The sequence below is a fragment of the Pelecanus crispus genome, chromosome 17 (genome assembly GCF_030463565.1).
Source record: "Pelecanus crispus isolate bPelCri1 chromosome 17, bPelCri1.pri, whole genome shotgun sequence".
NCBI classification, from domain to species: Eukaryota; Metazoa; Chordata; class Aves; order Pelecaniformes; family Pelecanidae; genus Pelecanus; species Pelecanus crispus.
Window position 1 is genome coordinate 1353368 of NC_134659.1, and position 26288 is coordinate 1379655.

The following is a 26288-nucleotide window of genomic DNA, read 5'->3' on the forward strand; positions in this document are numbered from 1 at the left end:
CCCTGGGCCGTGGGGAACAACCAGCTGGCCAACAAACCCAGCCAGAGTTCAAGAAAAAAATTATAGTTGGGCTAGTTGCCTTAGACTTTAAGAAAGACTGGCAGGTAGCCCACTCACAGCATAGCATACCCCATTGGAAGTGATTAACTTTTTGATCAGGTCATTTCTTTAATACGTTAATATGTTTACTGCCCCACGTTCTGCAGATGAGAGATGCAATTTTCATGCTTCCTTAATAGATAGGAAATGGAAACCCTGAAATGAGCAGAAAGACAGGAAATTTTGACCAACAATAAAAGAGATGCTGGCAGGATCAATAAACGTTAACTCCAGAGCATTTCCCAAGCCTACATGAAAGGCCAGATCCCAAAGTTCCTCTTTAAATTGGAAACTGACCCAAGGGCCGCTCTCAAAAACACCAGGGCTGATTTCTACAAACCAACCAACCAAATCCTATTACCAGCTACAAAAAACCTTCTCCTTCAAAAAATGAAGACCTGGAAAGGCAAAGAGTTTAGCCAGTCTTTGTCAATACTCAAATGTATGGGAAAAAGCAAGTAATTATTTTTTTCATCCCAAATTTGAAAACACAAAGTAGTATTTCTCATCCTACCAAGTCCCTTACCACTGCAGAATGATTCAGACAAGCCTTGCTAACCCATTACGGGGGACTCAGCGTTTTATCATCTAAGCAGCACATTTTGCACATAAGCCGAGAATAATACACATATATGAGAGAAATGCTGAAAAATTCAAACCCTTCCAAATTCAACGCAGTTACAAAGTCTGATGATGCAAAAGCGCTTGTATTTTTTCCTGGCTCACCTGCCCATCTGTATGATTTCCTAGGGCGACAAGCAGTATCAGAGGCTGCTGATCGGAGGTGAAAAAATCCTGCCCTTGGAGCGGTGCAGCCGCAGCACTGATAATGTCCCCTCGTATCCAGGACACTTCCAGCTGCTGCTGTGCGTGTAGATTCCCGTCAGCCGAAAGGCTGCTGGTAAAACACAGCGAGGAAAAAAACTTACTGCTCTGAAAATAAAACTCATGCTAAGAATTTTCAACACCTGCTTCTTGCAGGGCTCTAAGCAGGCGCTATTCCTGACGCAGGGCATTTTGATAACGGCGCGGTGACGTGCGAAGCGCTCGTGGTAGTGCCACCTTCCCGGGGAGAGCCGCGACCCCCCCGAGGTGCCAACGCGCGGTTTGGCACAGGAGGGACGCGGCTCCGCGCGCCCACCCGGCCCCCGCGTAGAACGAAACGGGAAAATCCACAACTGGGTGGCTTTGCGGTTTGTCGCGAGGAAGGCCACGTAGGTTAATCCATGCTTTTGCTGGGGTGGCCTGTCTCTGCGGAGCAATTTGCAGAATCTGGACCACAACAAAAGCAAGCCGCCCAACTTCCCTGCGGGGAGAAGGGATAATTCCCGGCGCAAACTCCCGCGCCCTGGATGCTACCGAGCGCTGGGCTGGGTTTGGCCCCGCTGCAAGAAGCCTCTCGCCGTTTGACGCCTCGGCCGGGACGCCCAGGCCCCGGGGCCAGGAGGGGGCAAGAGACGAGACACCCCCCCCCCCCCTCCGCCGCACCGCCCTCGGCTCCAGCCCCGCGGCCCGGCCGCCCCACGGCGCTGGGCCCTGCCCGGCCCTGCCCGGCCCCGGCCCCGGCCCCTGCCCGGCCCCTGCCCCTGCCCCTGCCCGGCCCCTGCCCCGGACTCTGTCCGGCCCCTGCTCGGCCCCTGCCCTGCCCTGCCCTGCCCGGCCCCTGCCCCTGCTCTGGGCCCTGCCCTGCCCGGCCCCTGCCCTGCCCCTGCCCCTGCCCCCGGCCCTGGCCCGGGCTCTGTCCGGCCCCTGCCCTGCCCTGCCCGGTCCCTGCCCTGCCCTGCCCTGCCCCTGCCCCGGGCTCTGCCCCTGCCCTGCCCGGCCCCGACCCCTGCCCGGCCCCTGCCCCTGCCCCTGCCCCGGGCTCTGCCCGGACCCTGCCCCTGCCCTGCCCTGCCCTGCCCTGCCCTGCCCGACCCCTGCCCCGGGCTCTGCCCCTGCCCGGCCCCGGCCCTGCCCGGCCCCTGCCCCTGCTCTGGGCCCTGCCCCTGCCCGGCCCCCGGCCCGGTCCCTGCCCTGCCCCGAGCTCTGCCCGGCCCCTGCCCCTGCTCTGGGCCCTGCCCGGCCCCTGCCCCCTCCTCGGCCCCTGCCCTGCCCCGAGCTCTGCCCGGCCCCGGGCTCTGCCTCTGCCCCTGCCCCGGGCTCTGCCCCTGCCCGCCCCTGCCCGGCCCCGGCCCCTGCCCCTGCTCTGGGTTCTGCCCCTGTCCCTGCCCCCTCCTCGGCCCCTGCCCCGGCCCCGGGCTCTGCCCCTTCCCTGCCCGGCCCCTGCTCTGGGCTCTGCCCCTGCCCGCCCGGGCCCCGCCGCCGCCCCCCGGTGCCGCCCCCGGGGTCCCCCCGCCCGGCTCCCCTCCCCGCCCCGCGGCTGGGCGGGCGGAGCGCTGGCATGGAGGGGCCGCGCTGCGCCGGGCCATGGAGCACCACCTGCGCCGGCTGAGGCAGGAGCTGGTAAGGGGGCGGCGGGCGGGCGGGGGTCGCCTCTCCCTCGGCCCCGCCCGGGGCTCGTCCCGCGGGGCGCAGCCCGGCCTCGGCCCTTTGTGGGGGGACCCGGCCCCGGGCGCCGAGCGGGCTCCGCCGCGGGACGGGCAGGGCCGGGCCCGGCCGCATCCAGCCCGGGGGGGCCCCCGCCGGCTGCCGCCCCCGCAGCGCCGGGCAGCGGGGCTCAGCCGGTGCCTTCCCCCGCGGGAGAGAAGCGCGGCGGGGTCGGGGGCGCCGCGGCGGTGCGGGCGCCGGCAGAGCGCAGGAAGCGGCGGGACGCGCACAGAAATCTCCGATGAGAATAGCCAAGTTTGGCGGGAACGCAGAGGATGGAGAGCGAGCGGCGGCTGCCGCCCCCAGCACCCTCGAACACTTCTTGGCCGGGGGACCCTCTGCCCGCCCCCGCCCCCGCCCCGGCTCGGCCCGCGGCCCCGCTGCAGAACTCGCCGGGGCAAGTCCGCCGGCCCGCGGGGCTCGCCGGGGCTCGCCGGGGCTCGCTGCGGGGCAGGACCGATCCTTCCCAAAAGCGGCTTCCAGCGCTCCGGAGGTCTGGCCGGGGAGCAGCGCGTTGCGCGGATAAATAGATGTTGAGAACAAAAGGGGAAGGCAAAGCAGGGCGAAGACGGGTGGGTGAAGTTTCCGAATGCACAAAAGCTTCCCGGTTTAGGGCTTGATAGGGTGTTGCTTTCAGCTGATGGCTGCGCTAACGGGAGTTTTACGAAATGGGCTTATGTACGGTATTGCTGTCCCACCTGCATTACAGCAAATATTTGGCACGGAAGCAGCGCCTTTGAGTCAATACAGAGACACGCAAAGTTAGAGCTGTGCCCAGGGCAGGATCAGGGACTTGCTGTCACGCAGGAGATAGCTGGGCTCCTGCAGATCCGACCTGTCGTGTGAAACACGGGCTCGGGCAGCAGCGCTTTACCCTGAACAAACGTGGCAGCAAACAGTGACATTTAACCTGCTGGCGTTACCCATGTTTCCATCCTCCTCCAAACAGAGCAGCTGGAAGACAGTCCAAAACAAAGGAAAATGAGAGTCGCTGGTGTTCTGTACGCTGGGAGTGATGAATGAAATGCAAACTGTAAACCAGGGCGTGTACGTTATAATCTGGAAGATCTTTAAAATCTGGACGAGTTGGAAAGTGAGATGGGTAGAAAGAGTAACTTTCAAAAGAGCGTGCTTAGAATAAGGTTCCTAAATCTGTGTTTTGTCTTCTAAACAAATCCGTTTCATTATCCGAGCAGTATTTTGTACAGAAGCCCAAACGTTGCACCTTTGCTTGTGAGCCTAAAACGTGCCCCTTTTGTAGCGTACAACATAACTTCTGAAGAATTTGAATGTATTCGGAAGGAAGGCAGATCCCTCACACTTAATGCGAAAACCGAAAAATATTTCAGATGAGAAAATTCTGGTTTTGTTCATACGCTTGCTATAATGCAGCAGTAGATTTTTTTAAATTGTAAAAATGCAACAATTTTTAGTGCATTAATAAACCAAGACCTTAGCCTGGCAAAGATTTATGTATATGCTTGGCTTAAAAACTAGGAAGGGGCAGTTGTCACCTTCGGTAGGACTACTTGTGACTTAGCTGCAAGTAGCCTAGATCGGCATACATTTGGTGTTTACTAGTCACATTCTTTCCCCCTCCCACCCCCCAATTTTTGTTACTCAAACTTAAAAACTTACTTCACCAACAAATTCTCAGGGTATCAGAGTGCAGCCTGGGAGCTGTTGCGAGCACAGCCGTGCCAGGACAGCCCGCAGGGCGAGACAGCTGGAGGACCCTCTGCCTTACAGCACGCTGGCGGAAACAATTCCTTTCATCAGCAACTTAAGTGAGCTGCAGGTTGCATTTAGTGAAGGCAGGAGGACTGTATTAATTAAAATAACCATAAATGATATCCTGAGCAATAACAGCTTCTAAAAATCAATACTGTCAAGATAGCCTGGAAGCCACATAGATTAATGTTTCTTTAAAGACCGGCAAGCAGCGCGATAGACAGCTGGGACCATCTGCCTCGAACGGTGAGTGGGAACCGAACCTCTTGACCCTGCTGCTTTCCCACTTTCTTCATTACTGGGCAGGTCATGCCTCCAGACTTTAAATGCACCGTAACCAAGAATCATGCGGGAGGAATGGTGGGAAGGACTTGGCCAGATCCAGACCGTGAGCCGCCCCATGCGCAGCTAAGCGGGAGTCCATTGCCAGGGCATCGTTGCAAATTTAGGAACGCGGTGGTTTGCGTTGTGTCCGCGGAGCAGCTCGCCCGGGTGGGAGGGACTGCTGAGCGGCAGAGGGGTTGTCGCGCATTTGAGGAACCAGGCTTGCTGAGGCTGGCCAGTGTAACACGTGAAAGTTAGAGGCCATTTGACTAGCAGAAGTTTAGTTTGTCTCTGTGCAAACTACTGCAGCCTTTGGCTGCTTTTGAGGAGAGGTTTTTCGCAAAAAAGAGCGGATGTTGGCACAGCTCCCAGTTCCCAAGGAAAGGTTATCTTCAAGTGCAACTCTATCCCCCACCAGTGTGGGACTCAAGGAGTCCAGCTGATTTTTCTTTCTCCTGCTTTGTGTATTAAAAACATATTTAAATAATGATGTGCTCGGTTTGGGCTGCTGGTGTGCCCCGACATTTCAACACACAGCCTATGCATTGAGATCACACCGTGCTTTGCCAGACGAGTCACAGATGAGCGTGGGTCCGGGCGTGCTTACACCGGTCTTTGCGTTACCTCCGGGAAAGCTCTGCCAGCTCTGCCATGGCTCCCAAGGATGAATCTGAGCCGTTTCAGTCAATGAGCTCTCCTGTTCCAATCGCATGTTTTCCATTGTAAGCTGATAGTTTCTGGCATGTGTGGTGTCCCTTTGATTGGAATTCATTCGGAAGCTTCCACATGCGAATGCTTCACAGCCAGGAGAGCCTCAGCTGACACAGCCATTCATCCCAACTGGGTGCGGGATCGGGGGCAGCTCTGCAGTCGGACTGATTGCCGAAGCCGGGCTCCTCGTCCCGGTGCTGACACCAGCCTGCGGAGCCGTTTTGGACAAGCCCTGCCAGCTCTCTGCACCTCAGGCTCTGTATGTAGGAAATACAGAAGACCTTGTTCACCTCCTCTGGAGAGCCCCTGGAGATTTATGGACGCAGTATGGTTTTCGAGAATATGCAGTGCTGGTTTCTAGGTCTGGCGTGGAATAAGTTGTGCTTCTCCACTCCTTCTGGCATCTGCCCTTCGTATGGCAGTTGTGAAATGTGCCACAGAGCTTGTGAATCTGCCATTAATGCAATTAATCCCGATACTAAAAGTCCTCTTGACTTTATCAGCTAGATTCAGAGTCTGCAAACATCGTTCTGAGGCACAGAAGTATTATGTCTGCTTTCCGAGTTACAGAATGTTATCTCAGCTGAAAGATCAGATTTAACAAGAATTGTCTTGTTCAGGGATTAGCAGAGAGGAATTTCATTTCAGTGTCTCACGCTGCAGATGGCATTACCTCCGTAAACTTTCTGACACACGGATTGTTTGCATTTATACGTAGTAACATCAGCATACGTATCATGGGATGGGGGTGTCGAGGCTCTTCTACAATAAGAATAAATCACTTATCTAGCTAGAGACTGGCGAGTTCAGGGGCAGATGTGTCTTGCACTTGGAGTTTGTATGGCTGTAACAGGCGAGGGGGCACAGGCAAGTTAGCTGTCGTTACAACTTTACTTTGCACGTTTTGGTCTTTCTTGAGGAATCCAGGGTATTTCTGAGCTTTCTGTTGCTTTTTTCTAGCAGGAAAAGTATTAAAGTAGGTATTTAAAACAAACCCCACCACTCTGACTTGAACTTTTGAACGTTCTCCCTGCACATTCATCATAAATGCACCGCATTACTGAGTTTGATGGAGTCTGACTCCCTTCTTACATTAACTTATGTCCTGGTAGACAATGTTTCTTGCTATGAATATCTTGCAGGAATAGAACATTTGGTCTGAATGAAAAATACAGCCAATTATTTTTACTCTTTGTCTCACACTGGATCCTATTCCAGTAACTGTGTCACGCTCGAAAAGGAGCCTGCTGTATTTTCATTACTGCTGTTTCTGAAGGAGCAGCTCTTGCGATTTGCGGTAGAGTAGGCATAAATGACAGCCCTCAAGGGCTAACGTCACCACTCACAACTCCAACAGGTGGAACCAGGCAGCTCCGTTTGGGTCTCCGCTGATAAAATGGTCCCTTTAAGGGTGGCTTTACCCATCGCTGCTGGAGATAGCGTTAGGAGCTTGGGTGGTTATCGCAGGATCTCGTTCCTTGGTGTTGCCTTAAGGGAAGGTGCAAAGGAGTCACTTGACAGCGGATGTCCTGTCACATATAACCTGGGGAGACAAAAAGCAGTCACAGGCTTTGTCCACTTGTTTATTTCCAGAGGAGACTCCTAAAGATGACGGTGGATTTTTTCAGACTCCCAGCTGCACATTTTCAGGAACGTTAAAGACCAGATCCCCCAGTGAAGCAGACCACTGGGCTGAGCGCCGACACTTTCAACCATCATCTTCAATGGTCAGTCTGTACCTCGAGGCTTGTGGTCTCTCTTATCCCTGGGTTGTGAGTAAAAGCCTGAAGGTTGGAGTTCTTTTTGGTCCAGTTATTTCCTGGTCATAGAGAATTGATTTTCTAATTTGCCTTTAAATGTAGCAAGTGTAATGGGGAAGCACAGAACAATATCATCGCAATGGAGAGGAAAGCAGTTGAGAAAGGAAGATAGTTTGAACCTGTCTTTTGTGGTTAACATCTGGTTAGGATCTATTTAAACTATTGGGGGGGGGGTATCTTTGGTGAAGTTTCAGCATCTTTCCTCTTTCAGATAAATTGTGAGCTCACAGTTAACATCCTAATTTATGCCTAAAATACTCTGGAAAGACAAGAGATAAATAAGAGGCTTGAAATTCTTGTGATAAAATGGAAGGACAAAAAGAAGCTTGCAGGCCGTTGGCATCCATCAAGGAAGGGGAAAGAGCAACAAGCAGCAAGATCAAGCTGGAAATCGGCTCTCTGTGAACCGTGCAGCGCGCTCTGAAGAGTTATGCCCAGCCACAATTGCAGGCTTGTTGAAGATTAATCTAGTTAGTGACCCAAAGGAAAACACAGAAACAATATGATCAGCTCAGCAGTTCTAAAATAATTTTGGTCTCTCTTATGTCATCCTCTTTAAATACCAATTGTTTGTTGCTGGTTCTGTTGCCTATCAGCACTATTATTAAGACCTGCTATTTGCCATTTGCTCTTTCCTGTCCTCTTAGCAATAACTTCCTCTCTTTGCATTTCTTTTACCTAAGAGCTGGACATCTGTCTTCCTCCTCGTTATGACAAACACGCTCAGAGCTCTTCTCCGTTCTCTGTGCTCAGCTGAAAGCCGTGGTATGTTAGCTGGGCTTTTCCTTTTCTCCCATCAGCATCACAAAGCTGCTGCAGCCCTGGGCAGGCCAGATGTGCAGATGGGCTGGGAACAGACAGCTGTGGCTCGGGGGGATTGATGGGAACTGAATTCTGAGAACTGAGATGCTAATAGGAAAACATTAGTTCCCCAAGTGGGTTAAAAAAGTTAATTATTTACCTGGGAAGTGACAAGTGAAATCTCCCTTATTTGTACATCTCAGGTGTTGGTTTTGAATTTGATAAAATGCCAGTAACTACTAGAGGGTGTTCCTTGGGGCAGGCTCTCCTGCTCTGTTAATCAGTGGTGGAAGATCATTGATTTATAAACTGTGTAAGCCAGTTGTGGTTGTAGTTCTCAGAATAAATATTTTGAGGAAATCATTAAAAAGGCATGGCTTACAAAGCAATCGATGCCTTTGCTACTCAAGATGGTAGATTTTCAATGTAAAAAAACCCCCAAAAACATAGTTGAACTCCACCAGTTTTGCAAGATGCTCACTGTTGGTTTGTGGTTTTTTTCCCCTCCTCAACGTTGAATATTCCTTGATGATCATTTGAAAGCGCTTGAAAAGCTTTTGAATTTTGCACTTCATTTTTCAATGTTCAGGGTGACTGTAGTTTAAGCAAGCTTTGCTTTGGAGAAGAATTCAGCCAGAGCTGCCTTGTTTGTGCCTTCACAGGAGGATTGATCTAGAGGTAAAACCTTACTGCTGGAGAAAGAAACGTTTAACATCACACACTGAATCCCAGCCGCTGAAGCGGAGCACGCACGTCACAACTGCGCTCAGCCCTGTGCATACTTGCCTGCCTATAAAAGGCATCTGCGTTGGCTTGTTCAGAATTAGACTGAAACTTTTTCATGCCAATTTTTAGGGACTGCAAAAGTTTCAGGAATAATAATGAGATGCAATTTGAGGCATCTGATTTTTAACTGTTTTATAGAGATAAATTTGAACATCTGCAAGTTGTCATAGTTCTAATTTGGCTTTTCTTGGAAGTGGAGGTGCCAAATAACCACTTGAGCGCAAAGTATCTCAAATTAGACCCCCTGAGCCCCTTGAAATGCTGACGTATTTGTGCACCGTGAGCAGAGACCAGCAGGTACAAGAAGGGAGGATGCCGATGAGCAAGATCTGTGCTAGACCCGAAGTTTTGTAGCGAACGCTGTTTTCCCTGCACTCCGCTCTGCAGCACGACGGAGCGCAGGGCTGATTCAACAACAGGTTTGGGATTTACAGCTCACAGACACGCACAAGACAGAACATCTCCTGATGCCCCGTGGTGGCCAGCTTACATAACGTCGCTTGCGTAACCCCAGCAAGTACGGTCAGGGTCTCTCCCCATGCCAAATTAAGGCTCTCTGGGGTTTTGTGTCACATTCACGCTCTGTTTGAAATTGCGCTTTAGCTCATCACAAATTCCAGTTCCTTCTACACGAAGTCTGTGACCGCAGAGCCAGCGAGGCTACAAGGGTTGTTCCTTCAGCCTTGAGTTCCCATCACCTTGCAGTCAGAGCATCTGTTTGACTTCCAGCCCAATCTGCTGGATTATTTGCAGAAACTTTTCTTCCTCTTAGCAGCCCAGATAGTGCAACCTTGAACCCTCGCCAGGGCGGTGGTCTGTCTTCTGTGGGAGATTGTTTCTTTTCTGGAGAGTCTCAGAGAATCCAGTATAAACTTGGGAGAACCGAGATCTTTGGCAAAGAGGAGGGAGCAGCTGTTAGACACTGGGGAAGAAACTACTTCCCACCCACCCACCCCCACTGAGTTTTCTCTCCAGGGTGAGTAATCTTAATTACCACAGGGTAATTACTAGTGGATGAAATCCAAGCCCCTGCAGGCTGTTTGGTCACCAGTCAGTGACTTCACTTTGGGCTGGGTTTCACTCACTCTCCAGTTCTGTCAAAGACTGAACAGATACCACAAAGAGCAAAAGATAAAGCAGGGGAGGTTGTCTGCTGGGGTTTTTAACTTGCACAGCCCAAAGTTTTAGCAGCATTTGCAAGCAGAGCTAAAAGCCTCAGGATCTTTAAAACTCTCTTGCTGATGGTAGGATTCGTGTTGCCAGAGGGACACCAAGGCTGAGTCCGGAGGGCAGGATTCATCCTACCCCAAAGCAAGTTCCTGAAACGGGACAGACGAGTCACGGCCCAAAAGCGCCCGTTTCTGCCCCTCTGCTGCGACGGGGACGGCTCAGCCCAGCTCTCGGCGCAGGCAGCGCTGGGCATCAGGGGGGAAGTGTCCAAACCTCGTAGTCACTTACGGGAAAGCGCTTCCACAGATGAAAACATCTCCACTCCTTCTCCAGTGGCTCAGGGGCCCCAGGCTGGCGCTGGCACCAGGTTTGGCAGAACCAGCTCCTTTGTTCAGAAAGAAAAGTGCTGGATTCCGAGCTTTTGGGGCTCAGGGCTTTTCTTGTCGGAGGGAGACTGGATCTGCCTGTGAGAAACGACCACGCTGACGATAAATGCTGCCTATGAAATTTTAATGCTTAATAGAGCCTCGCTGGATGAGGCATGCAGTGTAATGATACCACCCATCATGGGGGAGTTAATTGAATCAATGAGGTGAACGGCGGAGCCGTCCGGCATATGCCGAGGGTTTGATCAGCCCAGTCATTACCGCAGGACCCTCGTCACTCACCACGGCGTGATTACAGCGCTGCGCCAGCCAGGGGATTTGGTGGGAAGCGGCCAATGAGGGGCCAAGCTGGCTCCAAATCCAGCTTTTTGCAAAGCCCCAGATAAAACAGACTTCCATTAATAAGGCGAGAAAGGTTAGGACAAGAAGCATTACAGCAAATCTGGAGAGGTAAGGTGATAGTTTTGTCTGAGGCTTGTAGAGCATATGGCCCCAGCTTTGGTACGGGAAACCCTAGAGCTCGCTTAGTCTCTAAACGGGGCATTATTTGCGTGTCTGAAGTAGAGGTTTATTTGCTGTTGTCAAAAAATTAGATAGCTGGAGAGACTTGCTAGTGTAATCGGGAAGGTAAACACAGAGATTTTTCCGTACCTTCATAGCTTGTGTGATCATTCTGGGTGATAAATAATTCTTGGGAGTGAAGCTGTGAAAAATCACTGTAATCTGCCGGCTAGTTTTAGGTTCTGGGTTTTGAAACGGAGATTTGTGGTCAGAAACCATTGAGGAGCTTTCCACTTACGGAGCTGGATTGTTACAGAGGATCCAGTTTTTTGATGACTGCTCTTTCTCGCTGGTCAAATCCAGGTACAGAAGTGGAAACAGAGCAAGTAATTGAACTATTTTAGTTAAAATGGAGAGGTAAAAAAGTAAAGCTTGGTAACGTAAAGCTGATCGTAAGATGCATCTGTCCTTTTTCACCCTAAGCTTGAGATCTATTGCTGTACAAAAATTGTGACGAGCCTTTTAAAGTGTTTATGTCAGTGTAGGCTGAAGCTTTTCCTAGACAGTGGTAATCTCTTCTGCAAACCACCTTACATCAATGTGACATGTCTGCACCTCCGGCCCTGCTGTCCCCTGCTGTTCTTCCCCTCTCCTTCCCATTCCCCACTCCCCCTCCCTGCTAAAAAAAAAAAGTGGCAGCTGTTGGAAAGTATAGCCCATTTGTTTTATGATGCCGCTTTGGGAATATGATCTAGATCCTACATGAGAGAGAGAAAGCAACAGAGCGAAAGAGAGGAGGGGGGAGTTTAGAAGCTCTGGAAAATAACTTGCTTATTTTAAGTCTAGAGTAGAAAGTTAAATCTTTATAGCAAGGTTCAGGAATAAAGCAGAACTGCTACTAAAGGTCCTAGCTTGGGAATCAGGGATTGCTAGCTTAATGTAAGTCATTTTAGAGTTTGTTGGTTGTTTTTGTACAAAATTGAGTGCATTGAAATGCCTGTGATTGTCCTCTAGTGAGAGGTGCCTGTAATGAGGGTATTAAGATCTGAAGACATATACAGTTATGTAGTAACAATGTGATTCTTATTGGGGTTTATTTTTAATTTACTTTAGCACATTAGGTAAAGAGACAAGGTTCTCCATGGAAGGCACTTCTGTTCATTATTCTGACTCCTGATTTCAGTTAGCTACGGGGCACAAAAGACACAAAAGCAGAAGAATATGCTAAAACTGGCGGCAGCCAAAACCATTCATAGTTCTACGCCTTGGGTTTCTGCCAAGCAATTAATGGAAACTCAAACTATTTATTTTTGTTGTCAGGTCAAAAAAAATCCACTCCTCCTGTCAGCTCCTCTTATTCCTAGAGGGAAACTCCTAGAAACATCTAAGAAAAATCCAATTGCTGTTCCATGAAATGGATGTAGTGCAGGTAGGATGCATCTAAAATGTAGTCAGGAGGAAGAGGTGGTGTTTCAGAAAGCTGCTCAGCCCAGCTCTCCGGCCCTTTGGTCAAAATTTTCTTGCTCTCCTGGCTCCCAGAGACACTGACTCCATGTCTGCTTCATTCCCTCCACAGCTATCCATGAAGGAGGTCGGAGACGGGCTGCACGAGCAGATGAACTGCATGATGGGTGCACTGCAGGAGCTGAAACTCCTCCAGGTCCAGACAGCTTTGGAGCAGTTGGACATCTCAGGGAGCCGAAGCACCGTTCCTGGCATTGAGCAGCACGAGTGCTGCCGAAGCAGCAGAGATGTGCCCGGGGCCCGGCAGGACGAGCGGCTGCGTGAGGAGGAGTGCAGCCCCGCGTCCCTCGCGTGTGCCGTGCCGCGGCCAGTGGGTTTGCCCCGTCCCGCTGCACTCCTGGAGGGCAGCCACCTTAGGGACACCCCCTCCTCCGTCAGGAGCCTCTGTGGGGAGGGTGTTTATCACCCAAGAGGGCCTTCCTCCGCACCGATCAGAGCGGAGCACGTCCGCCCAAAGACATTTGAGCCCAGCAGCCAGGGCACGGCTGGGGGGTGGCCGGCATGCAGGGAGTGCCCGGGGTGTGACGATGGCCATGACTGGACGTCCTCCCTAATGTCCCAGAGCAGGAATCGGCAGCCGCTGGTCTTGGGGGATAACATCTTTGCAGACTTAGTTGGGAACTGGTTGGATCTGCCAGAGCTGGATAAGAAGGGGGAGAAGAGTGAGGCGTCCCTGTCCTTGAGCAGATCCCAGGAGCTCTGCAGGAAGTTCTCCCTCACAGCCAACATCTTCAAGAAGTTCCTGAGGAGCGTTCGGCCAGACCGAGACAGGCTTCTCAAGGAGAAGCCTTGCTGGCTTCCGCCTGAAGACAAACAGCCCGAAATTTCAAAGAGACCCAAAAAGATGAACAAACTCAAGGGGACATTTTACTTCCCACTTCATGGGAACATCCAGAACCATCACAGCAAAGCAGAGAGGTGCCCAAAGGCAGAAAACAACAGCGAGAAACCCAAAATTGGCACCAAGAAAGTCCACGATACCATAGACTATACCCAGTCTGGGTTTGATGTCAATACAGCTGTTTGGGTCTGAGTTTGTCAGCGTTCTCTGCTCTGCCGAGCGTTTGTTTCACACCGGAGAGGAGCTGGGGGCTGTACACGTCTGCTCAGGAGACCCCTGAGCTCTCAACACGGACTGAGGCGAGGGAGGAGCGCTCTGCCAAGCGTGCTGTGGACTTCAGTCGCCTGCAAGTGATGTTTTCCGAAGAACTGCGGCTTCAGGGGCAGTCCAAGCAGCAGCTGACGCAGCCCCACGTGGGGCTGATATTTGCAAAAATAATGAGCATCTTTAGCAGCTTTAGGGCAAGAGGTGCCGCGGAGGAGCAGCTCCTGGAGCCTGGCTTACGAGAGCCACTTCAGGCGCATTCCATCATCTCTAGTTAAAATAGCTGCAGCACAAAATTCACTGTGTGCATGTGTGTGTATGAGTGTGCAAATATATATATATAGTTTTAAAAAAAAATCTATTCCTGCTTGTGTGCACTTAAAACTGGGTTATAAACCAGGCGATTCAAGCGTTGCACCTGAAGCACTTGTTATTTAAATTGAGAAAAATCAGTTTGAATTTGTAAGACTTGAGCAATTGCTAAGCGGGGGTGCTGAAGCCAGCTTTGTTGTATTTCAGCTGTGGGGTTTCCCCCCTAAACTGCATCTCCGTTGCGCTCCCAGCGGCTCTCCTTCCCCTACCAGTTAAACCAGTAGGACGCAAGGCTCCTTTCGTGGAAGTTTGTGACTCTCAAGCTCTCAGCGGGTTTTGCTTCTCTCCCGGTGCCCTTCTCCCCACCGGTCGCACCAGATACAATGTTGCAAAAGTTGATTGTTGCTGTTGCACCAAGATACAAAGTTGCAACAGACGGTTATTGTTGTGGTTTCCTATTGCTGTTGTGTACAAACCTTGTCTTGACAGAACCAAGTTCTTCAGTGTCCGGCTCTCCAAGAGTTACCAATAAAGTGGCATCAGCCTCCAGCGTGCCGTGGGGCTGTCTCCATCCTGGGGCGACCCTCAGTCCCGCTTTTCTCCAGTGCAGAAGCTTCTGGGTTTTCAGTCATGAAAATCCAGCCGAGCAGGCACAAAGGGCTCCGCTGGTGGGGGCCGGAGCTGGGAGCGTGTGCGGGTTGTGTCAGCCTGCTCCCCGCCGGGAGCAGGGAGTTTGGGGAGCGGCCAGGAGAGTTTCCATTCAAGGAGAGGTTATAAATCATAGCAGGGAGAAGAGCTGCAGCCAGAGGTCCCTGCCAGGGTCCCGGCGCTGCTCTGGAGGCATGTCCCACTGCGGCCCACGCGCATCCCCGAGAGCCTTCGGGTAACGCTTCAACAACCACCTTCCTCCCCCAGCACAGGGAAGGGCAGGGAGAGAAACATTTGGGGGAGAATCTGCTGCTGAGGGAGGGCCTCGGAGCCGCGCAGTCCCCGGCTCGTGGAGGGGGACAGGGCCACGCGGGTCCTGCCATGGGTCCCCTCCTCGCTGTCTGCAGGAATTAAACGCGCCTGAGGCAAGCCCCCAGCGGCTCCGTGAGCCCCAGCACGAAGGCTGTGCAGAGCCGGTTGTGTTGCAGCGGGGGGAGGCACCCCGCACTCCCCGTTTCCATCAGCCCGCAGCCTCACCAGATGCTTCGTGTGCGCAGCAGTGTTATGTTGCAAAAACCTGTTCCGCTCACTCCAAGTTCAGGAAGGGCTTATGCGCAAGCAGCAGTATTATTTTTTTTAAACATGCAATTCTATTCCTGTTGTAACTTCCCAAGGCAGAGAGGCCAGTGGAGCAGAGGCATGGAGGGAGACTTTTTTTTTTTCCCTCCCCCTTGCAAATTAAATATAGGCACCAGACAAGCCCTGCTTCTGCCCATACAAGGAGAGGAGTGGGTCAGCATCTGAAAGCTATGCTCAGCACTTTTTCAGGAACCTGAGTTGCAAGCAAGCTTTTGTTTTTCCTCCCTCACTGGCTTTAGGTCTGGTTGGTTTCCCCCTTCTTCATTTCTCTGAATGCCAAAAGGCTGTTTCTAAAGCATTTTGTTTTCCTCCTCTTTTATCAGTAGTTCATCCTGCTTGTTACAAACACACGCTCCCAGCTCCCACCAACCTTTCCACAGAGTCAGCAAAGAGAAGGAGCTTTCTATAAGCAGGAGCACAAGAGAGAGCAACAGCTTTTCCTGCACCAGCCTCACCCCAGGGCTTCCCTGCTGCCCAGGCACCCCCGACCCCGGGGGGCACCCCCAACCCCAGGGCGCACCCTGGCCGTACCTGCCTGGCACCGAAGGCTGAGCCCCACGGAGAGAGGAGCACCGTGCCACATGGGGAGAGGTTCTGGGGAGCCCAGCACCCGCACCAGCGGCTTTTTAAGCTTGTTACTGAGCATTGCCCTGAGCTGTGGTGAGTGTGTGGGCAGCAGGCAAGGGCCCAGGCTGAGCACGGCGGGGCAGGGCCATGGCCATGGCCATGGTGACACTTTGGCCGAGAGATGAAGGGTATGTTTCTGCAGGTGGCTACCTCTCCAAGGCCATGTATTATCCAGGAAACAGGATGTGTTCATGCAGGACACAGGGAGATCTGGAGCCTGAAATGCACTTTGGGAACCTACTTCGTGGGAAAAGCGGTTCTGGAGGATTTGCCCCCGTTTCCTCCCGTGGATGCCACCCCCATCCAGCCCACGCCCCCAGCCCCCTGCAGAGGCCGCACAACCCACGGCTTTAGAAACTCAAACCCACTTTGCCAGCACACGTGGTCCCTTGCAAATGCTGGATCCCAGCAGCTGTCGCGGTGCCCTCTCCCCGCCGGCGGGGCCTCGCCGGGAGCCGACACGTTTCTCTTGAGAAAAAGCACTTCTGGCCCCGCGTGCTCCCGACAGCTGCCCCGGCCCACCGGGCACCGCCGGGTCACGCTGCCTGCAGACGCTCGCGCCGGGGAGCTGCTCAGAGATCAGCTGCTAAACCCGGCCTTTTCTGTCCCGGCTCGAAGGAAATGTCATTGTTTCCAGCTTCACGGCGAAAGGGCAGTTCTTGGCCCCAGCTGCCGCCCACGTGTTCCTTTCCCACCCAAAATAATCGCCCCTGGTGCAGCCAGCGCTGCCGAGCCCCTGCCGACTCCCACCCGAATCCCCGTGAGCGGGATCGGAGCCGGCGGTGGCGGGGTCGGAGCCCGTGCAGGGACCCTGCACCGCCCCAGCACCACCTCCTCCCTCCACGCCTGCCCGCCGTTGCCAGCGGGGCGAGCGCTCAGCTTGGGACCGTGGGGGATGAGCAGCGGCTGAGGACAGAGGTGGTGGGGTTGGCTTAATTTCTTTTTTCTGAAGGAACGGATCCCTGCCAGGGCACTTCTCACAGGCAGCTGACCAAAGGCCCAACGTAGTTTCCGATGTGTTTATGTTCTCTCTGCCTCTTAAGTGTATCTTCAAAGGATGTTTTGCATCGAAATAGGATTTTCCAGGGTGTTTGCTGTGACAAATTCAGTGTGACCTAGGCTTCAAACAGCCACTTGAAAATTGCAAGTAAATAGAGCTGGATCTCAAAGTTCTTAAAAGAAAAAAATATTTAATAAATATTCTTTAAGAGGCATTCAGCTAATAAAGAATATCAGCCAAGCCAGACATGCTACCTAATTTAGTCTCCAGAGCAGGATCTGCTAATAGATCAGGGTAGGATTTGTGAATTATCATTTCACTTCTCCAGGGACCTTTCCTGAAATTATAATGGCTTTTTCTCCTCTTTTTTTTCATGAAACTGCCATGAAACAGTTCCCCGTTATTAAGTATGAAACCTACCTAATTAGCACAATGACAGTCTTTAATGAGGCCCTGGCTGTGTTCTGCATTTTTGATAGGCATGGTTAACGCCAAACACAGGACAATAATTATAGAAACACATTCCCCCGTGAACTTGCCCTGTGGAAGGCAGCAATGGGAAATGAAGCTTGGGCATTCAGATCTATTAGGAATCTCTGTTCTCGGCGTACGTTAAGCCCAGACGGGATCAAATGCACTGGAGTTAATTTGGCGCCGGTAACGCTGGAAGCCCAGGGATGGATAACGCGGCACGAGGGGAGCTGCTGGTGACGGTGCAGCCGGCATTCGCAGCCGAGGGGAGGGGGCTGCTGCGGGGCCCCTCCTGCCGCGCAGAGGGTACGGGCAGGAGGAGGAGGAAGGTGCTGGTGCTGTTGGCGCTGGCGGGGTGCCCGTGCTGCGGGGGGTGGCCGGGCTCCTGCTCGGCCGAGGGGCTGGGTGAGCAGCACGGCCCAGCCCCTTCCGACGCCCAGGCCGCGCAGCACCGCGTCCCTGCCGCCGCCGAGCGCATCCGGCGCCACTGAAACGGGTGGGTGCTGGACCTGGCCCATACGGCTTAACGTATGGCGAGGCCTTGGCTCTCCACGTTAATCGAGTGCCTTTCCAGGAGCGGCTCCTCACTCTGCCTCGCGGGGCTCTCCCTTCCCGCCAGCGCCGACACTGACACCGGCTCTTCCAGCCAGATGGCCTCCAGAAGGCTCACAATGTGCCTGTAATTAAAAAGCCTTTATTTTCAAAACCATTTCACAGCTTACTCTTCTGACAATGGGATGGGGCTTCTTAAGCTAATGCTGGGCAAGAGGAAAGGAAAATAGAGGCCGGCTGCTCCCCGTCGTGTTTTCCTTTCCCGCTGACGCAGGTCACATTCGCTGTTTACCCGCTGAAGCTGAGGAGCCCACGCGCCCCGCAGACCCGCACCGCTGCCGGAGCCTCCCCGGGGCCAGCGCTCGTCTTCCCTAACGACACCGCGCTCCGTCCCCGTCAGCCATCCGTGCTGACACGCCTAACGAACCTGAAAGGCTTCCCGACTGGAGACTGAGCAAATTTAACAATTTCCCCTCAATTCCCCTCGTACTGAGTCCAGCAGGAAAGAAACTAATTGCCACATCCTTGCTGAAATAAGATCCATTTTATTCAAAGTCCGGCACTGTTTTATTTATTTATTTATGCACTCCAGCACATTCCCAATCACCCTCATCGTATTAATCAGCAGCAGAATCTCTTCTGCTCCTTTAAGCATCTAAAAACCGGACCACGCTCCTTTAGCAGCCCTGTCTCTGCAGAAAGAGGCTGTATTTTATTTCCTTTTCCTTTTGTTCAAGTTCATTTGTATCCACGTGGCATTTCTATTCAAGAAGTCGTACCCCCTTCCAGCTGGCAGGCAGTCTCGTACGCTGATTTTAAAGCATAAATAAACCCCAGTTTTCTGCATCGGTTTGCCTTGGCCGAGGCCGGGCTGCGGCACCGCTGGGGGAGCGCCGGCAGCCCCTCGGCTCGGCTCTCCCTGGCCAGGCAGGGCCGTAGCCCAGGCCCAGCCTCCCCGTTGGGGCCGATTTCCACGGCTTCCTCGCTCGCCTTTCCGTGGCCGGGGGGGTCGGTGCTGGCCGGGCGCTCGCCCCCTCCAGCGACTTCTCATCTGCGCGTCCTTCGGGAACGTTCCTGCAGTAACGCTGTCGAGCAAAGCCTCTGAGCTGGCTCAGATTTCTTGGCTTTTGCTGGACAGGAAAGCGAAAAGGGGAAAATCAATATCCCAGAAAGAAGAAACGCCTGATCCTGGGGCGGCCCTCACCTTGGGCAGGCTGGAGGTTAATTCGGAAAGCACTTCCCGGCGTGCTATAAATGCACGCTTAACGCCCACGCTGCGGCAGGACACGGGCTCACCAGGATCCGGAGCGGAGGCTGAGGGGTGCCCGCTCCCGCGCCCTGCACTCTTTGCACCAAAGCCCACCCGGGCCTCTCCGCCGGCGCGGGGGGAAGGGCTGGATGCGGCCGCAGCCTTGGTGCGGGAGCGGAGGGAAAGCGGCTGGGGCTGACCCTGCACCGGCTGCCGCCTCCTCCCGCGGGGCTGGCACAGGGTCCCGGGCGGGCAGAGGAGCCCGGGAGCAGAGCTGGGGGCTCATGGCACGGAGGTGGTTCACGCCGGCTTTACCACGCGGCTTCTGCGCTGGCTCCGGCACCACCGCGCTGCCGGGGGGCCGTGGAGGTCCCACCGCCCAGGCAACGAGGAGGGAGCTCTGCTCCCTCATTAACAGGCGAAACCGGCAACTCGGGCTGGACCTTCCCACAGGGCTTCGCCGCATTCACCACATCGGGCTGGAGTTAGCGATGTGACATTTCGAACCTAGAGATAACGAACGTGACATTCTGTCAGGTTTAATTAGTCCCTTTGCTCTGCCGGTGACAGCCGCTGCGGAGGCAGAGCCCGGCTGCAGGCTGGCGGAACAGAGGGCTGTCACCTCCCAAGGCTCTGCAAGCGGAGGGGAGCACCGGGAGGAGACTGGGACGGGCGTAAGCGGTTGCCCGATGAAGCAGTTGCGTTATTCTTAAATGCATATGCTAACAGCAACCTGCCTTTGCCTAGTTAGGATAACTGAAGGGTCACTCCAGGCCCCCACATCTTATTTTCGGTCCTCTGTGCTCTGTAACAATCTTCTGGGGCTGAAAAAGTTCCTCAGAGGGCTGACCGGGTGTCTCCAGAGAGCAGGAGCATTGCAGAGGAACTTTCAACCTCTGCTCCAGACTGAAGGCATTGCAGCACCAGGTCCCTCCTGAAGGGCAGCAAGAAATGAGGCCCCAGTTAACTTGGCGTCTTGGTAGCGATGCTGTCGGCAGCGCGGGCAGAGGCCGTGGCAGGCAGCGGTGTAACGTGGCAAGGAACGAGCTCTCTGAGCACGTCCGCGTGCCCGGTGACTCCGCTAACTGCGACCGCCCCAACAGCTCTCCTGTCAGCCAGCGCGGCCGGCCGAGGCAGCCAGGAAAAGCGTCCTGGGGGACCTGGGGGACCTGGTCTCCCCCTCACCCCTGCGGGGGCAAGAGTTGCAGCTTGGGTCCCGGGATCCACCGCCGCCAACGTCCCTGCAGAGCCCAGCGTGTTCCCGTCCTCGGGGCCGTGACCACGTAACCCCGCACGGCTCCGAGGGTGTTGCTTGCGTTCGGTCCTCTTCAGGGGTCACTCGGCTGCCGCTTTCCCGAGCTACCCACTCAGCCTTTCCCCCTCCTCGTCTCTTCATTCTGTTCCAGGCCAATTACTGAGAGTTTGCACCCAAAGGCAGCCAGCCAGGCGTTTATGCAAGCAGCTGCCTGATCTGCATGCGCTCATGCTAATTGTGTGGAAACGAGTCATGGTCGGTTTTGTACTGAGTTTCCTGTACCCTGAATTGAGCTCTGCTTGTGAAAAGGAGAGATCAAGTCCTCTGGATTTGAAAGAATTCAAGAGGGGATCTTTCTAGTTACTGCTTACCTGGTTTTCAAACGTGCCGCCGACGTTCGCAATGCTGTTAGCAAGGGGATCTGAGCTTCTCACACTATATGTTAGCTGCCTTTTTCAGGTGTCTCCTGACGTGAATGGGAACAAACGCTCTACTTGCAGCTACAGAGTCTTGGGAAATTCACTGGAGATGAGCTGCATTGCCAGGAAAAGTCGAGCAAAAGTCCTTCTGCAGAGGTTTTATGGGACCTTGCATTCTAAGCTGGACAGGGTAAGACGCTCTAACCCTGCCTGTAAAACAGCAAAACCTGCAGTTTCTTACAAACAGCTGGCGGGCGATTCCTCCTACCTCCTTTCCCTCCGCTTAGGAACACCGGTGCAAGCTGCCTTGCTGCAAGGAAGTGCGCCGGGACCGGCTCCGGCCTCCACGTGCCCAGCCCTCGGTGCGCGAGCAGCCCTGAGCCGCCGGCAGCAGAGCGGGGGGACGGCATGGCTGCGTGGCGGGGACGGCGCTGGCATCCCAGCCGGGCAGGAGGGACAGCGTGGCTGCGTGGCAGGGGCTCGGCGAGGTGTGCTCGTGCCCTTTGTGTGCGCATTCAAACCTCTTCTAGAACAACCTGTCACTCCTGCAGCGTGTCAAAGGTAAATATCCTCGTATCCCTACCGGAGGGGATTATGTTCCCAGCAGGGGTTCAGGTTTTTTGCCATAATGTGATTTAATGTGACAAATGTAATTAGATGTGACACATCTTTGCAACAATTCACTACCTTGGAAAATCCAAACAAGCTTAAAATAAAACAGAATGCATAGACTCACATCTCTCTGTACGTCGCAGCTGGAAAAAATAAGCACCAAGTTTAGGACTTTTCAGCGCTTCCTTTGGGAGACAGCAAAGTCATGAACACAATACTGTAAATTAATTATTTAGATCCCAGCCCTGCAATGAGAGCCATCTGGCCAGATGCCTTTACCCTTACCCGAGCCCCCTTGGAGTTGATAGCACTCCATGCAGAAAGAGCGAGCTACCCACGTGTGTCTCTTAATGGACTGGGGCTTCAGTCCCTGCCCTGAAACAAGCAGAAATAGAACAAAAATGACTCTTAGCGCTTGGGTTCCTGAGCCGTTGAGTTTCGTCTGGAATGAAGGCAGCACATTAAACCTGCAGTGCCTTCGTAAATGTACCCGTTTGTGCACCGAGCCCTTCGGCCCAGGCTGCTGACCCAGCCTGAGCCCACGCTGCCGCTCGTCCTTCCCGGCCCCACGTCTTGCTTCACGCAGTGGAAAAACGCCGGGACTGGGAGACTGCTCCGGGAGTCACCTGCGGCTGCGCCTCGTCCCTGGGGCTGAGGGCGACAGGCTCAGGCAATTCATTATGCACATCAAGATTAATTCTCATTTCCACCCCGTGGGGCCCTCCGTTTACAATGCAGTCGCCGGAGTGCAGCGCTGCATGGACATATTTTCATTTGCCATGGTCTTAAATTAAAGTAGATAGTCAATTCTATTTTCCCTGAGTTTCAGATGTTCATGGGCTTCCAGCTGCAGCATTGCCAGAGTGTCCTCTGCATAACAGAGAGATGGAGACTGAGGGGAAAGAAAACCCTGTGTCTGGAAGAAGCGCTAAAGGAAGCAGGCAGAGGCTTTGGAGATCCTAGAAAAACCTCCGCGTTAGCCGGAGCGGAGCGTGCGGAGCAGCACGGCCGTCGGCGCACCGAGGAGCCCTGCCTGCCTTTCCCGGGGAAGAGACAAGAGGGAAAGAGTTAAAAGCTGTCTCCAGGCAGGAGAACAAAAACGCTATTGCGCTCATCTTGCTTGCTACGCTCATCTAATTACGTTATTTAACAGGATACCCTCTCATTGATTTTAATTACTCACATAATTTGGGAAGTAATTCACAGTACATCCCTGCAGGGTGCATGAGTCTGAGCTGGGAACAATGCGCTCAAGTCTTCCTCGCTACATGAAAGGAGAAGATGGGAGGACGAGCCCCAGCCCAGCAGGCGGGCGGGGGGAACGTGACCGTGGTGTTCCTTTCCCTTGGGGAAGATTCCCCCGGCAGGGCAGAGGCTTGGGACGGTTTTTCCACCAGCACTGGAGACGTCAGCGAAGCCAGGGTCACACTGCAATAAAATACGACCACGCAGGGGTATTGATGCCGAGCCGTTTCTGGATGGCCGTCCCTGCGCTCCCACCTGCGCAGCCCCCTCGCCCCCGTGGGATTTGCAGGATCCCTCTTCCAGCCGGAGGCGGCGATGCCGCAGCCCCGGGGCGCAGGGCAGCCCCGGCCCCCAGCTGCCGCTGAATGCGATTCAAGCAGCTCCTTGTCTCCCGCCGTCCCCGTCCCCCCTTGCAGAGCAGCTGCGGATTAATTGGCCCTTTGATAGCGGCGGGTTTCTGCCAGGGACGACTCGCTCGTGTCTCGCTGATGGGGGGGAGACGCTCGTCCCTTCCAGCCTGCGCAGACAGCCGCTCGCTGCCTACAGCTTTGCCTCCCAACACTCCTGGAGCAAAGAGCTGCTCTCGATCCCCGAGGACCGTTAATCAAACAGTCCCTGTCGTTGTTGACTATTAAAAGTGCGTTTAACCACAGTCCTCCTGCAATTTTAATTTTTTTTTTTTTTAAACACGGTTGCACACAGTTCAGCAAAATCAGGTTGTGCATCCCCCAGAACACACTTCCTTGGTTTCCTCACTGTCTTTTGTAAGTTCCCCACTTAATTAGGATGCGAACAATCCCAGAGGAATGTTTAATTAATTTTATAAAGCAACAATGGGATGATTAAGCAAGTCTGGGCAGCTGCTATTTATACACAGGGCATGTGGCACTTGTTGGGGGCGAGCGTGTCAAGGAAAAATCACTCCATGGACCTCTCTGTGCAATTTTATTGCTTGTTTCATTTGTCTGGTTCAGTCCTTTTCTCCTCTTTGTGTTCGCTCAGGCAGAGCGAGAGAAACAGAGATTTAGCTCAGTCTCTTGTTCAGCTTAATTACAGAGTGAAAGCTTTCAACCGAGGAGCCTCTCTGCCACCCCTTCTCCAGAAACAGCCCAGCAGAAGCTTCGGCCAACGAATGCCCTAAAACTGGTCCAGGAATAGCATCGGGGAGGCCCCTTCAAGCAGAAAAATGCCCCAGAGGAGAGAGGCAGGCTTCAGGCTGAAAGAGGCGGAGGGGCTTTGCGGGAGCAGCGACCGCTCGGCTCCCCCGTGCAAGGGGCTGGGGCACGCCGTGGGCTGTGCGCGGTGTCGGGGTGTCCGGAGCGGGCAGCCAGCACCACCTCCCGCCCCCGTGGAATTAAATGCACTCCTGGAATGGTTAAGTGATGCTCTCATTGCACGCTGGCTTCACGGCATTGGGTTTTAGGGCATTTGCTATTTAGAAAATATTTCTTCTTTGCTTCTCAGAAGCCTGCGTGCAACCTGAAGTAATTGTATTTGCCTTGGGTTGAACTCTTTTTGCAGTTTCTAAAAATAAACACTTGATTTCTTCTGCTTCCCATACAGCCATCTCTACTGAGAGCAGCAACCAAACAAATTGATAAAAAATTAAAGGAAGTAGAAAATCCAACAGAAGCGAAGCAAGACAGCAACAGCACACCCCCAGTCCTATTAGGAACCTACAACTCACATAACTCAACAGCAAATAAATTCACATTTTCCAGAGGAAGACACCTGACTTCCAGCGGCAGGGAACACCACTGGTCCCGGGCCCCAGCTCCGCGGGCGCGGGCGGGCACGTGCTGAACGTCGTGCCTCCCTTGCCGCAGCCGAGCACACGCTGCACCTCCCGCCTGCGAGCCCCGGCCCTGGCACAGACGAGGCAGAAGCGGCCGCGGCTCCGCCGGCGCAGCCCGAGCCGCCGCAACCCCGACGGCTGCGCAGGAGCAGCAGGCAGCCAGCCCCGCGACCCCGCATGCAGAGCGGGGTGCAGCGGGACTCGGGGTGCCCTGCACCCCAGCACAGCCCCCAGGGAAGGCTGTCCCCAGCCCTTCCCCCTGGAAAACGTATTTCTGGCACCCAGACGGGCTCGGTCCCACCGTGGCAGGCAGCTGAGGAGGCACGGAGGAGCCTTTTCCCTCCTTCCCAAGGGCAGCGACTTTGCCTCCAGCTACTCTGACTCAACTTACGCCTCTTATTCACTGCCTCGCGCTTACTCCATTATTACTTCCGTCCTGGCCCCACTCTGGGAAGCTTATCTCACCCCAAATCCTTCTCGTCAAGCCCTAAACGTGGATTGTTTCAGAAGGAGAGGGCCAAAAGCTGCCTGTCAGCCGCTCATCAGGCTCTGCATCACATATTGAATAAAAGGGAACAGCCTGAGCTCAGGAGCACAGCAAATCCAGGTCCTGCTCCCGCAAAAACTGGTGTGAAATGTGCAGGGAGACAACCCAGCTGTGTCACGGTCATATAGAAAATTCTAACACACCAGAACTGCAGCCTGGCTCAGGTGCACAGAGCCCGAGCAGTGGCGAATGCCAGCCCCGAGAGTGGTTTCCTTGCTGTCCGCTCTGCTGTCATCCGGACACACAAAACCTGGCTGGGGACGGGGTTGAAGCCAGCACCTCCCGGCGGAGGCTCCCCGGGGTCCCCCCTGCATGAGGCTGTAAGGGGAGAGCAGCCACAACTCTGCTTTCTGGCGTTTTGAGAGCACCAAGCCCGTTGCTAGAGGACTCCTTTACCTTGACTCCATCTCCCGACGACGTCCAGTGCTTCTAACATCTCAGGGTGGAGGCGGGGGCTGAAGAGCTCTGAAAGTTTACTGGTGCTGAGGAAACCCTTTAAGCAACTGCTAACAAACAGGATGTTGGAAGTTTCTTGGAGAAAACCTCTTTTGGGGTCGTTTTTTCAGCTGAGAGAGGGCACTGAAAGAGTTAACCGTGTAAGTCCTAGCCGATGAGCAGACGACGCGCTCGGTGCACCCGTGCTGGTGGGGCGCAGCCTCCCAGCCCCACAGCGACCCGCGGGCCAGCGGCGAGGAGCTGCCGAGGCAGCCGGGGCTGACGGGCGCGTTTTTCCTCCCCATGCATCAGAGGCCTTAAGGGATTTCCGTGTCAGAACCAAATCGATACGTTTAGCTCAGAAAACCTCACTCCAAGGCCAGCAAAACGTGTTATCATTTGCTCAGTTAGAGCCTGTGATATACTGACAGGACAAGTAAGTATCTCCCTGTGCTAGAGTCCTCCAGAAAATGGGTGCTTTCTCTTGTTTCCATTGAAATTCATCTACGTTTCTAATGGGACTTCAGAAAACAAGAGGCTTCTGTTTGCCTTTTAGGTTTCTTGCCAGATTTCTGCAGTAGAAAATATCCAGTCGGTTGACCAAGGTGCACATTACAGGAGAGAAACCCGTGGGTACGTGAGCGTTGGCTTTACTGCCTTACAGAAAGATGCTCCCGTGCAGTTTGTCTTTGCCGTCATACTCCGGGCCCATCGTGTCGCAGGTTTAGCTGCTGGTTTGCCAAAGTCCAGCCTCTGCCCTGTGCTCCGCACACCCCGATTGAGCCATGCCTTTCCCTGTTCCTGCACGCTGTGACTGGTGCACGAGATGGCCAGTGTCGGGTCTCCCTCATTTCAAACATCGTTTGTCATAAAGGATTATCCGCAGGGATGCCTGTGCAGTCATATTTAATAATGTACCGTGCTTCAAATCAAATGAGTTCTCTCGTGAATTTAAGCCACACTGACACAGCAGCTTGACACCGCTCATTTCCAGA

The 26288-nt window shown here is 53.8% G+C and overlaps 1 protein-coding gene across 1 annotated transcript; it reads left to right on the plus strand.

Moving 5' to 3' along the window:
* The first annotated feature begins 2508 nt into the window (after positions 1–2508).
* INKA2 (inka box actin regulator 2) lies at positions 2509–13415 on the plus strand. The gene is made up of 2 exons (XM_075722504.1): positions 2509–2544; positions 12435–13415. Exons 1-2 carry the CDS (start codon positions 2509–2511, stop codon positions 13413–13415), a joined length of 1017 nt encoding a protein of 338 aa, XP_075578619.1.
* The last annotated feature ends 12873 nt before the right edge of the window (positions 13416–26288 follow it).

Excerpts from the sequence above, each read along its gene's own strand:
- INKA2 (XM_075722504.1), top strand. The coding sequence starts at position 2,509 with ATGGAGCACCACCTGCGCCGGCTGAGGCAGGAGCTG. Across the intron at positions 2,545-12,434 it reads GCCGGCTGAGGCAGGAGCTG|CTATCCATGAAGGAGGTCGG; the intron begins GTAAGGGGGCGG and ends TTCCCTCCACAG.